Below are 12771 nucleotides of genomic sequence, written 5' to 3' on the forward strand. Positions count from 1 at the left end.
AGCAAGGACACATTATACAGGTACCACCATCACCACCTCACCAAAAAAAACACAAAGAATAAGAAATAAAAAAAATCATAAGCAGGAATTAAACGTCAAACTAAACCCTTTATAGATAAAAAGGACACAGTGGAGTGATGGGGTTTTTTTGTTTATAAAAATATAATACAGAGCAGAAACAGCAACACCGGCTGCATTCCTGAGTTACAATTGGCTGTCGTTTCTCTCGTCACTCGCAGCACTTCAACAGCTTATGAAGGAAACACACCAACAAGTCAAAAAGAACAAAGAAAGACTCGATTACAAACTACAGACGTCACAACTGAATTTCATGTCGCACAATGAATAACTCAACAAGTGAATGTTCTCATCCTTGGCACTTTAATCTGTCAGGCAGAACCAAACTATGATGAAAATGATCGAAACAAAAAGTTCCTTTCAGTTATCTGTCACTGACAAACATACATTTTAATTAAATGACAAAAACAGAAGACACAGAGGGGTCGGAGAGTCAGAGGTTTGCCGGTCCGTTAGGTCGATATTAGTCGTTTGCTCGGAAAGTGCAACAATATGTGTAATTTTTTTTACAGAGCAAAAAAAAAAAAAAAAAAAAAAAAGTTTACAACGTTTGTTCCCTTTGAGAACAATTAGAACAATTGAAGTCCATATAAATGGTAAACTGATGGCCGGCGTTCGCTCAGTACCGTCCTGAAAATAAGATGAGTGTTTTCTCCGATAAAATGTCTCCTGTTTGATAAAACAGTCTATGAGTTTTCTGGTAAAGAAAAAATAGTTTAAAAAAATCACCGCAAATCCATCATGGACACAGTGTCATCGGTGATGTTGACGTGTCCTGCGTGCTGAGAAAAAAAGAACACGGAGTTAGAGTCTGATCACATGTTTAATAACAGTAATACAGTTCAGTACTTCTCACAGACAATCACAAGTAATTTTACGTTTCTAAGCTGGCTATTGATCAAAAGTCACATTTTAAGAGCAGAAATTTAAATACATTTTGGGTTTTTGTTTTGAGAAACTACCCAACAAACTGCCTCTGGTTTAATTGATGCTTATTTATCCTGACTGAACTGACCGCAGGGAACGAAACAAAATAAATGTCCTTTGTGGTCACTGGACCACCCAGAAACTGTGAGTGTAGTTCAACCAAATTACAATAAAAAATCTCTCTCAGTTCTAGTTGTTTCTAACCATGCAGATAGTTTTGGTTGCATTTTGCCACATTTGGAGATATTTATTCCTGAGGTTTCTGCCTCCAAACCAAATGGAGGAGAATTTAGTTTGCTTTGAAATATTACAGTGAAAAATTCAACAGCATTCAACAGATCTCTTTCAATGAGACACTTTCCCTGTTACTAAACCTACAGAGCATGCAGTCAACAGTCTTCATGGTAACCGTTTCCTCTTTAGAAAGTTTAGGACTTTCTAAAGAGTCAGGTGACACCTGTTTGCTGCTGGAGATGCCCAAAACAAGTTTAGGTTTAGTCCTATAGAACTTTTAAGCATCAGTTCACAGTTGTATCCAGTAGTTATTGGTCTGTTGGTACCTCTTGGCCCACATTTATAATATTTCTGCTGAAGGATCTGTGCATCCCAAAAAATACACAACATGATTTTAACTTTGGAAGTTTCACGTGGGATAATTGATTCTGTAAAGAGATGATGCTGTTGAGTTTTTATGTGCTCGAACAAAATGTCATGACCTTCCACTGTACTGGGGCGGGTACACAAATCTCAGAAACAGGTATCTTAAAACCTGGTCTTAGATAGACCCCAGAGGAAATTGAGAAAAGATATTTTTTGTGATTTGTTCCCAATGTAGTTTCATTCATCTCTGAAATTTTCCTGAAACAAGACTGAAGGCAAATAGCTGCCTAAATGTTAAGAATATACGTTACTTCAATCTAACAAATTATTGAAATAAGTCAGTTTGTATTAGGAACAGATGAAAGAACCAAATAATAAACTATCAATCACATTTTTTGTTCTTTCACAGTCAGATTCATTTTTCTATAAGACTTTATGGAGTGTAAAAGCTATGTAGTAAGTATTAAGAACAGGTGAAATAATCTTATTATTGGCTGATTTTCTTCTGTTTGTCTTAACAATAAATATTTTAGGGTTCAGTAGAAGTGTACTTACTGTAAATAGAGGGGGGTCTTTGCTGTGAGGGTGAAAGCCCTTCTGTTTACACGTAGAGATTTCATCTGTTCCTCGATCTGTCAACCTGAAGTAACCGATTCTGAAACAACACAAAAACCAAACACAATCACCACCTCATTTAACATAGACTAAATATTACAAACACCTTTCAGTATATTACAATTAAAATTCAACAGCACCACAAACTACAGTGCCAGTAGGATTTATTTCAGGGTTGTGGTATTAGCTGGCTTCTTTTATTTAGCGACCTAATTAAACTGGGAGATGACTTAACGTTTTCCACGACAAGACATCAGCAGTTTTCTGACTCACTCATTGAACTTGGGTGAGCAGACGATAGCGATGGCCTCCGGCAGCATCATCTGGTAGGAGCAGTGTGTGTGGAGGTCGACACTGGATAGGAAGGCCGTCTGTGTGGGATGAGTCTGCAAAAAACAAACAAACAAAAAAAAAAAAGGGGGTTCAGATTTCAGTCAACATATTCAGCTGTTTTTAGTGAACAAAGTCATTTCAGATTACCTTTTGTGAAGTTTTTCAGTGTGTGAAGCAGCTCACAGTACGATTTAATGACACCACTTAATGTTGCTGATAGAAGTTGAGAGTTTAAGTGTCATATCTAATTATTAATAAGATAGAAAATGAACCACTTGCGTAGAACAAAAGCTCAACCGGTGTAAAATTACTCATGTGAATTTGATATCGTAATAACTCAAGTCCCGCGGTCGCTGGGGCTGGGTAATAGCTATTCCTTCATTATTAACGTCTGTGGAATTGTATTATAAAAATATGATTATACTGTGTTTAGAGCATAGATATATAATAATATGGACGTAGCCACCGTGGCGTCACCCGCTGGTTTCTGAGGAGCGGTTTTGAAGCTCTTGGCAGTGCCTGACTGCTCCTAACTCCCAGACTTTGATTGTATATAAATAGGTTTAGAGCTGCAGTGATTAGTTGATTAATCGAGAGTCGATTGACAGAAAATTAATAGCCATCTATAACTAATCGCCAAGTCATGAACATTTCCTGGTTTTTTAGTCCTCTGTGACAGTAAACTGAATATCTTTGAGTTGTGGACTGTCGGTTGGGACAAAATAAGACATTTGAGGTTGCATCTTGGGCAGCGATCGACACTTTTTCACCCTTTTCTAACATTTTCAAGGCCAAACAACTTACCGCTCGATCGAGAAAATAATCAACAGATTAATTGATAATGAAAATAATCATTAGTTGCAGCCCTGATTGTGTTACAACTTTACAAAACTCTACTGTTGAAGCTAAACAGCTGAAGAAAATGATGAACAACAAGTGAAAAGTCACTACATTGAACATCACTTTGATTATTTTCTTTGTGCATACATTTGCCATGTCATGATATATCAATACCTAATCAATATTCCTCTTAATATTGTCATATTGATTCAATTGCCCAGCCTTCAGTGATCACAATTCTCTATATTCACAAATTCATTTTTTATTTAAAACATAACATGTCTCTGTATCACATTATTGTTTCATGTTTTAGAAAGGTTACTATTATCAAACGTCACTGTAGCAGCATTGAAAATATCTTAAAGTGTTTATAAGTCATGACAGGAAGGTGAAACATTGCATTACATGTTCTCTTAATTCATCTTAATGTGTTTGCAGAGTGGATTTTTCCCTTATATGGTAGAGCAGGATTATCTCGTATTTATTTGAGAGTGTTATTTGGCCAGAATTTGCCCGACATTACTCACATGAATCCAGCCCAGGGTGATGAGATCATACTGGTCCTGTATGAGAAAGAGTTCCTCTTCATTTTCTGTATCACAATAGTCAGGTCCGCCGCACTGCTTCGGTACGATGACGTGGGTCACGGTGAATGCGTTTCTGGTCTGGAACAAACCCGTACAGCGTCACGCTATTATATTTCTTTCAATTATGCATAGCCGCACTCTGCCAAAAGCTATCCAAGGACGTGCAAAAAAATAAACAGAACAGTGACTGAGTTGCTGCTGGCAAAAAAAAAAAACAAAAAAAAAACTGCTTGGTCATGCTCATAAAAGAGTGAAAAGAGCTTTGAGTTAACCCGGCCCCGGCAAATGAGCCGCACAATATTTCAAACAAAAGATCACAGCAGATCTGGGACAGTCGGAGAAGTGTCAGCTTATGTTCTGCCCCTCTGGGCTGAGAGGTCAGCTGATGTCTCGGTTTCTTTTAAAAAAATCTACAAATCCACATTTCTTAATGAAAACCATCCTCAAACAGTGAGGTTTTGTTTTCATTTTTAGCACCACTAGAATAGGGGCTTTTTTTTCTTTAACCATCCCAGCTGATTAAATTAAAATGTTGGAAAATTGCAGTTTTAATGATCATAAAAACTCAAACATTTAATTGGCATCTCATTTACACTAATTTCGATGCTTCCTGTAACAGATCTACTGTCAGCAGGGGGATGCAACACTGCTGGTTCGATACATTTCGCTCCGTTCCAGACTCTTACCAGTTTGCCACACAGGATGCCACAAGTTTCTACAGCTCGGCTTGTGTTGGCCTCTGCCAGCCTTAGGAAGCTCCGGCACAGCTCAGCGGGAACAGCCAACTGCCGAAGGGCATCCACCATTGTATCTGCAAAAAAAACCATGTAGCGGAATAAACAAAAGATGAATGGAGAAGTTCGATTCTTGTGATGTTCTGAAACATGGCATGGTGTAAACAGGAAATTAAGTAGGTCAGGGGGAAAAGAAATCAGCTCAGAAGAATAAATACTTTAAAGCAGGAGTAGAGCAGGATTTAAATCCTCTGAAGCCCGGCCCATTGAGTCGGAAAAACATTAACTCACTGTGGTTCCCTGGGCTGACCAGAGTCCCGGGTTTGAGAGACCTGTCGAAGCTGGGCGGGCCGCTGGCGGGTGTGCCGATGGTCGCCGGGGGGCGGTTGTATTGGTGGTTGCCGATGGACAGGTCACCCGGACTCGGTAAGGGAGAGGGTGAGACCGTCGGGGGACCCTGGATGCCTGGAATGAGGGGCATGTCGGGGGAAGGTGCGGCGGGCGTGGCAAACTCCAGGAGCACACGCTGGCGTTCCTTCTCCAGCTCCTGGCGGCGGATCATCTCCTCGAAGGCACTGAACTGCTCCTGCTCCCGCTGCCGGCGCTGCATCTCGGCCACGCGCTCCCGCTCGGCGTCCAGCGCTCGTTGCTTGGACTGTTCCCGCAACAATATTTCATCCTCCTCTTTCTGATCGTAAAAAACATAAATCACGTACACAAGTTTCAGTTGGTGTTGTTGCTTTCTTTGGCTACTGCTGCCTTTCCCAACAAAAAAAGACTTGTTGTTTTGATGCAGAGATGTAAGTTTATCTTATCTGAATATAACGTGACTGTTTAAGGTCAGTGTCACTGTTTGGCCTCCATTTAGTCTGTTAATTAACAAATGCCTCTTTTATTACAACAGTAAAATGCTGTTTCTGTGCCACAGATTAATGTTTCACCCATTTACACTTTAGCACATTGTGAAATCAGTATGCAGTACTTCATTTGTCGTAAATGTGTATTAGATATTCTCTGTATGGCAGAAAGTTTACCTTTTTGACAAGATACTGTGCATACTCTTGTTCAAATCTCCTCAAAAGAGCTTTTTTTAGAATCTCTGCTTGAGGAAACGCCACATCCTTGAGTTTCTAAAGAAGAACGAGAAATAAGTACATTTTAAAAACTTTCCTTTAGAAACGGCTGTGAGAATAAATATACGAGACAGAATAAAACACTGTACGCATACCTTTAGTGTGTCTTTCTTCTCGGGAATATTAGCGGTCTTGTAATCCCGATGCTTGGGAAGTTTTTCTATAAAGAGCCTGGGTGAAAAGAAATAAAACTTTATTGCTATAATTTTAAATGTTCGCTCTGAGGATGCTGATTGGAAACTCTCTTAGTCTGTATTTGGCTTTTCCCAAAACAAAAATGTCTGCCTAATGTCTCATCATTTAGGGGAAGTATCACAAAACCAAGTGGAGAAGATCAAATCATTCTATCTTGAATGAATTAGTTACATTATTCTGCCTTTATTTTATTGCAAGGAGACAAAACCTGAGACTTGAAACTAAACAGGAAGTGTTGTCAGAATGAAGGACAAATGAATAAATCCTTCAATTAATGTAGCATTAAAAAAAAAAAAAATCGAACGCATGAAAGCTCATTAAAGGTCGATCAATAGCTCAGTCAGCCTTGTAATCGCTTACGTGATATATTTATTGTAGAGGACGAAGGCGTGCTCGATGTTGCCCTCCTCCGTGTAGACGTTAGCCATGCGGATCATCTCCATCCCGGAGCGGAAGTAGCGACGTGGTGGCACGTCGTCATTAACCTCCACTGAGCTTCCTTTCTTGGTCAGAGCTCGGACTCGCTCCTCCGGCTGCAGACTGACGTCGGTGTGGTCCGCCATCACGACAGCCCAACCTGGAACACTGAGACGACAAAGTCAAAAGGTTTAATACGGCTTCCAGTGGCATCTGAGGAAAACTATATAAACTGCAAGTCATCAAGTTTTTGAATACTTTATTGTCTTTGGTTCAATCCTTACTTTGAACTAACGTGTTCAAACTTGTTGTAACTTCATAATTAAAGGCTGTTTGTCTTTATCACAAAAAACATTTTCTTACTCATTTCTTGAGGTATCCAGCAGATAGTTTCAGTTTTGAGTGATCAGTCTCTGAAACTTCTGCTACCAACCTGATACAACCTGATACAGGAGGTGACCGGATTTTCAAAGCACTGAAAAATGTCATTTGAAAACCTCAACAATGTCTCTCTCCAGAAACAAAACCACTACTTCAATAGAAAGTTATTCCAGTCTCAGGTGGGTGTCTCGAAATCTCAGCAGGTGAAACTGAAAATATCTGCTTGGCTAGATCACATGAGAGGAGAGTAAAAAAAAGAAATGTTTTCTGTAATTTGGGTGAACAGACTCTTGAAGCATTTGTCTTACACTGTTCTGACAGACCTTCATCCATCAAAACTTCCTTCTAGTATCAATTCCTTTCAATAGCTTGTCAGCTCCAGTGTCTTCCATTTTTTTGGAAATTATTCTTTAAAGCAATAGTGATCTATATATAATAATCAGTTGTGTTTCCTCTGTTTTGAGCTGACGTTTTCCTCCAATCGTGACTGCAGATCATCTTTCACCAAAGAACAAAATCTTTATAAAAGGAGGGAGGTGTAAATTAGCGAGAACTCAGATCAAAACAGGACTTTAATTGACGCTTCTTAAAAGCATCATGCTAAAATATTTTAAAATCAAATATACAAAGATAGTATCAACTGCAAGACAATACAGAATACAGAAATTTTCTACAAGGGTCTTCGTTATAGCCATTCATATCAAGGCTGCTTCCACTGATTTTACTCAATAAAGACCAAACAACTCAAACTTATCTTGGGTATGTGATGATCTGAAGACTTGAGCTTTATTCTCTAACAGCAGTAAATCAAGTCAGTGTTGAAGTCAACGCAATAATCTGTAAAAACTCGCACACAGGCCGTCTTCACACCCCGTACAGACGTCACAACTCAGAGTCTACGATTCACTGGTTGAGTATATTTAAAACAAATGACTCTGCTGAGAAGGTTCACTTGGTGCTACTTGGGATTTTATACTCTTCATTGATCAAATAAAGAGAAATGTGAGAATGCTTCATCAGCCTGCTGACTAACAGTCAGCAGTCTTGTATTGATTCTGTCATGATGTTCAGCAAACCAGCATGTCAAGAGAGGACCAATAGTTAACAAGTTGAGCTGGAAGGGCGTGGCACTAATAAAAGGGAGGTGTGAGGGTACTTGGGAGCTCTTCTCCTGCTTTATTTGTATTTTTTTTTAAAACCTACTTTCACTTTTACTTAAATAATATTTTGTGTTTTTTAGTTCAAAGGGTTGTACATTAGTCTAGCCTGCAACAGGATCAGAAACCCTACATTTATGTTGCCATTTAAAGTAAAAATTGAGTCATCCATTGTTTGTGAACTTCAGTATGTCAAACACGTTAAGTCTGAACTCTTTTGTGTCGTCTGTTTAAACCATAGAAAAGGTAACATTGAGCAAGCTTCTGTTTTCTGTAAATAAACCAGACTAAATTTATTACAAAGCGCGACAGCTGATGACTAACACTGGTGGAAAGTAACTAAAATAAACTATACAGTACTACACTTACGCACATTTTTGAGGTACTCTTCCTTTCACGGTACTTTATTCTTCTATTCCATCACATTTCAGAGGGAAACATTGTACTTTATACTCTGCTACATTTATTTTTAACAGCTGCAGTCACTAGTTACTTTAACAGATCAAAGCTGTACTATAAAACATATGGGCAACTTATGAAATATGATATTTTGTTATAGATTGAAGTACTTAACAGTACACAGCACAAAGCAGTTTAAATTAGCCTAAACTCAACCAGCTACAAGATTACAATGCTGCTTACAAGTAAATGCATCAATATAAATAATCAAACGTACAGCCTAATAATTTAACACTCTTTTTATGTACTGTACTTTTCTGATAGTACTTCTGTACTTTTACTTTTCTGCATGGAGAACTTTCATATTGTGGTATTTGTTACGTATACGAAAGTAAACAAATGCAAATACTTCTACCACCAATGCTAATCTGAGAAATATTTTTGGACTGAAAAAACGTAAACACAAAAAGCTTTTCTGACAAAATGCTGAACTGTGGGCCCTTCTCAGCTAAAATGGTAAAGGGACATCCGATATAACGTTACTTAAAATCTCACTTATCCACTGACATGCTTTGAGAGTCACAATGAAGTGTTTTTTTACTCTCTTCGAGCTCTTAATCTTTAATATCTGTCACTGTGATCGATGCTTCTCAACGACGTCGGCGTTAGCCGCGCTGGTTTAGCTAACTTAGCAAAGCCTGATTGTTTTACAGTCGAAATATAAAACTGTTGAGGAACAAAACAACTGTCGACGCGTTTATTGACGTTCTTACCTGATCGCGATTGACACGGAAGCTCCTACATACAGCTAGATCAAAATGCGACCAAATTACAATCCCAGACCCGCTTACTTCAGTGGGCTGCGCCTACAGCAGTACACTTCCGCAATCAAAACAATTTCCGCCTGACGAGTCGTTACGTCAGCAGACGACAAGACGATATCGATCTGCTGTTAGTCATGTAGAGTTATTCCAAATAAAGTCAAAGAAGTTCATTTCAAAATTTTACATCAAATCTAACCAGTGGATTTCAGAGGATATTGATCTGCTGTCAATTATTTCTAATAAAGTCATAAAAGTTCATTTAAAATGTTTACATCAAATCTAACCAGTGAATTCCAGTGGATATCGATCTGCTATCAGTTATTCCTAATAAAGTCATAAAAGTTCATTAAAATGTTTACATCAAATCTAACCAGTGAATTCCAGAGGATATCGATCTGCTGTCAGTTATTCCTAATAAAGTCAAAGAGGTTCATTTTAAATGTACATGAAAGCTATTCCACAATTTTCAGATATGTGGATGTAGATAATGTGGATGTTCTTATGTTTTCGTTTTTGTTTTATCCCTGTTTTTTTTTTTTTTTTTTTAATATTTACATACTATGTCGTTGTTGTTGCTGTTATCAGCACTCATGTGTTGTGTTGTGCACTTGTTTTGTGCCTGACCTAATATGTACATTTTTTGATGAATAAAGTTTTGTATTTTTAAAATATATGCCATCAATTATCAGGTATTAATAGCTTAAATAAACACCCGTTTTGTGAGCGTTAAGAAAGCAATTAACATTTTTGTCGTTTTCATTTCATTCGGGTGTAAAAAAAAAAAAAAAAGAAAGAAAGAAAAGTGTTCGTTATTTTGGTATTTTGGTGATTAGATTAGCATGTTTCCCATCCACTGAAACGAACTGACTCTCAAATCCAAAAATAGATCTAGAAATATTGAAATTCTAAATATTTCCGGTACACGCATGCGCTGTCCTCCTCCAATCAGCCGTCTGTCATCTTTCTTTTTTTTTTTTTTTTTTTTTTTTTTTTATTGTGAGTGAACCATCTTCTCTTAATAAACGATCTATGTCGAGGGCTTGTTTCTCACACCAAGATGCTATAAATGAGAACAACAGTCACAATAGGGATAAATAGATATCATAAAGAAGTTGTGACCGGTTTCTTTGAATGGAAAGCATCAGTAAGTGGCTCGTTGGTCTAGGGGTATGATTCTCGCTTTGGGTGCGAGAGGTCCCGGGTTCAAATCCCGGACGAGCCCACTCTTTGGTTAACTTCACGTCAGTGCACAGAGTATTTATCGCACATTATATCCATTATAGACACTGCAAAAATTTCGATCCCACTCAGTAGTAAATGGAAATTGTGACTGAACCCTCCATGAGTAGTGTTCCTCACTGTAATCATTCCTCTGGTTCATACTGGCTGTTAAAAGATTCCTTCAAATGTGCTTTCAATGTAAGTGATGTGGGACAAACTCCAGTGTGTCCACACAGTCATCATGTGTAAAAATGCATTTAAAATTTTATCTGAAGTTTATATGATGCTTCAGCAGTCTGAGTTAGTCATATCAAGTGGATATCTAACACATTTATTTATTTTTTTTAGCAACAAATTCCCTCTTTGTGTTTCCTCGGACAGTGTTTCCCTGTTGAGCTGTGGTGGAAGAAAAGTAACAAAAACAGGAACATAGGCACTAAAAACACTGTAACGTTGGAAGATATCTACTTGATTTGACTCATTTGGATAGCTGAAGCTTCAAATTAGCTTAAGATAAATTTTTAAATACATTTTTGCATAGAGGGAGGACTGTGGATTTTGTCCCCTTTCACTTACATTGTAAATCTTCTAATGGTCAGTATGAACAGGAGGAATAATTACAGCAAAACAAAACGTGTCAATGTTCATTTGGGCACCTGACTATTGTTTTAAGACAGACTTGAAAAATTGTGAACCTGTCCTTTAAAAGCTCATCATTGTGTTATTTCATGTAGGCTACATTTTTAAATGAAACATAACTAATAACTAAAGCTGTCAAATAAATGTAGTGGAGTAAAAAGTAGGCTACAATAGTTCCCTATAATGTAGAAGAGTAGCTTGCTATCAAGCAGCATAAAATGGAAATACTCAAGCAAAATGCAAGTACCTTAAAGTCCCATTCCACTCAAAAAAAAAGTTTTTCCTCTGGTTACTTCAGTTGGATGTTTGAGCTTCTCTGTACAGAATTATGTATGTGCAGAGTTTGACATTTGGAGGCTGTTTTCATATTCATCTGCTGAGTGTGGAAAGTTTCTCTGCATTCACCTTATATCTGAGTTTATAGTGTGTACCTATGGGGATGATTCATGACATCACAGCTAGATTGGAGCCAATCGTGGTCCAGTATAAACAAGTGTGATGTGGAAACTTGAACTGTTCAGTGCAAATACACTGAGAATGGACTTGTCAGCGAAGTAGGAAACATCTTGTAGCCCATTTAGCAATTACATTTTTTTGAAATTAACAATATTGACATATTCATTGATTCTTGGTTTTTATGAAGGAGGATGAAATATTGTTTCAAGAACTTGGTAATTGCACTTTTTTTTTTGCATAAAAACCACATCAGACAGATTATTACTCAAAGTATTAAGTACAGTACTTGAGTAAATGTAGTTACTTTCCACTACAGCTAAAAAAAAAGACTGAAACTTTGGAAGATATATCCACTTGATTTGTCTAACTCAGGCTGCTGAAGGCTCATATTAGCTGTAACTTTGACAAGGACTGTGAATTATGTCCATCTCTTATCATAGTCCAGTAAATACTTGTAATAATTGTAAATTGTAAATTGTAAATACAAGTGTGACGTAGAAACTTGAAGCATCCAGTTCAGTGAAGTAGGAGACATCTTGTATTTAGCAGTTAAACTTTTGAAATGAACAATATTTGCATATTTATAGATTCTTGATTTTTACATGAAGGAGGAGGAGATGTTTTAAGAATTTGAACTTGATAATTAAACTTTTTTAATAGGACATCAACCATATCAGACACAAATTATGACTTAAAACAGAGTATTGTCATGTGTCTTAAAACATGTAGGCTATGGAGAGATTTATAAAATTATGCTTAAGTAGGCTACAGTAGTTGAGTAAATGTACTTAGTTACTTTCCACCACTGCTAAACAAAAAAAGACGGAAACTTTGGAAGATATAGCCAATTGATTTATCTAATTCCGGCTGCTGAAGGCTCATATTAGCGTAACTTTGACAAAAACTGTGAATTTTGTTCATCTCTCACATCGAAATCGCTTAAAGAAGGTATTTTTTCGCAGCTTGTGTGAACAGAAGTGAAAAAAATACCCCACAGCGACCAGAATCGGTTTCAATCTACAAATAAAACATTTTGTTCAGCTTTGAGTTGTTGTAGTATCCAAAGGCTATCGCACGAGGGCGACGCGGCCATTTCGAAAACCCATCCGTGTTTATGTTTCCTAGGATGGCGACAGAGAGTTCCGCAAAGACCCGCCCTACTCTGCCTCTGATTGGCTCTGACTCTTATATTCTTACCCTACCCTGACCATCCCACTCCTCATGCGCAAACCTAA

General features: G+C 37.6%; 1 protein-coding gene and 1 non-coding gene across 2 annotated transcripts; one reads left to right on the top strand and one right to left on the bottom strand.

Annotated features, from left to right (window-relative positions):
• Nucleotides 1–362: 362 nt before the first annotated feature.
• LOC122967203 (STAM-binding protein-like A) lies at nucleotides 363–9302 on the bottom strand. The gene is made up of 10 exons (XM_044331734.1): nucleotides 9170–9302; nucleotides 6403–6627; nucleotides 5943–6018; nucleotides 5749–5844; nucleotides 5006–5402; nucleotides 4667–4791; nucleotides 3921–4058; nucleotides 2494–2606; nucleotides 2161–2260; nucleotides 363–860 (listed from the first exon to the last, which is right to left on the bottom strand). The coding sequence occupies exons 2-10, from the start codon at nucleotides 6603–6605 to the stop codon at nucleotides 804–806; spliced, it is 1305 nt and encodes a 434-aa protein (XP_044187669.1). The 5' UTR covers nucleotides 6606–6627; nucleotides 9170–9302; the 3' UTR covers nucleotides 363–803.
• A 1068-nt stretch (nucleotides 9303–10370) lies between these two features.
• trnap-ugg lies at nucleotides 10371–10442 on the top strand. The gene has a single exon. It is a non-coding gene; the product is annotated as a tRNA-Pro (tRNA).
• Nucleotides 10443–12771: the final 2329 nt, after the last annotated feature.

Source organism: Thunnus albacares, chromosome 2 (genome assembly GCF_914725855.1).
Source record: "Thunnus albacares chromosome 2, fThuAlb1.1, whole genome shotgun sequence".
Classification (NCBI taxonomy): Eukaryota; Metazoa; Chordata; class Actinopteri; order Scombriformes; family Scombridae; genus Thunnus; species Thunnus albacares.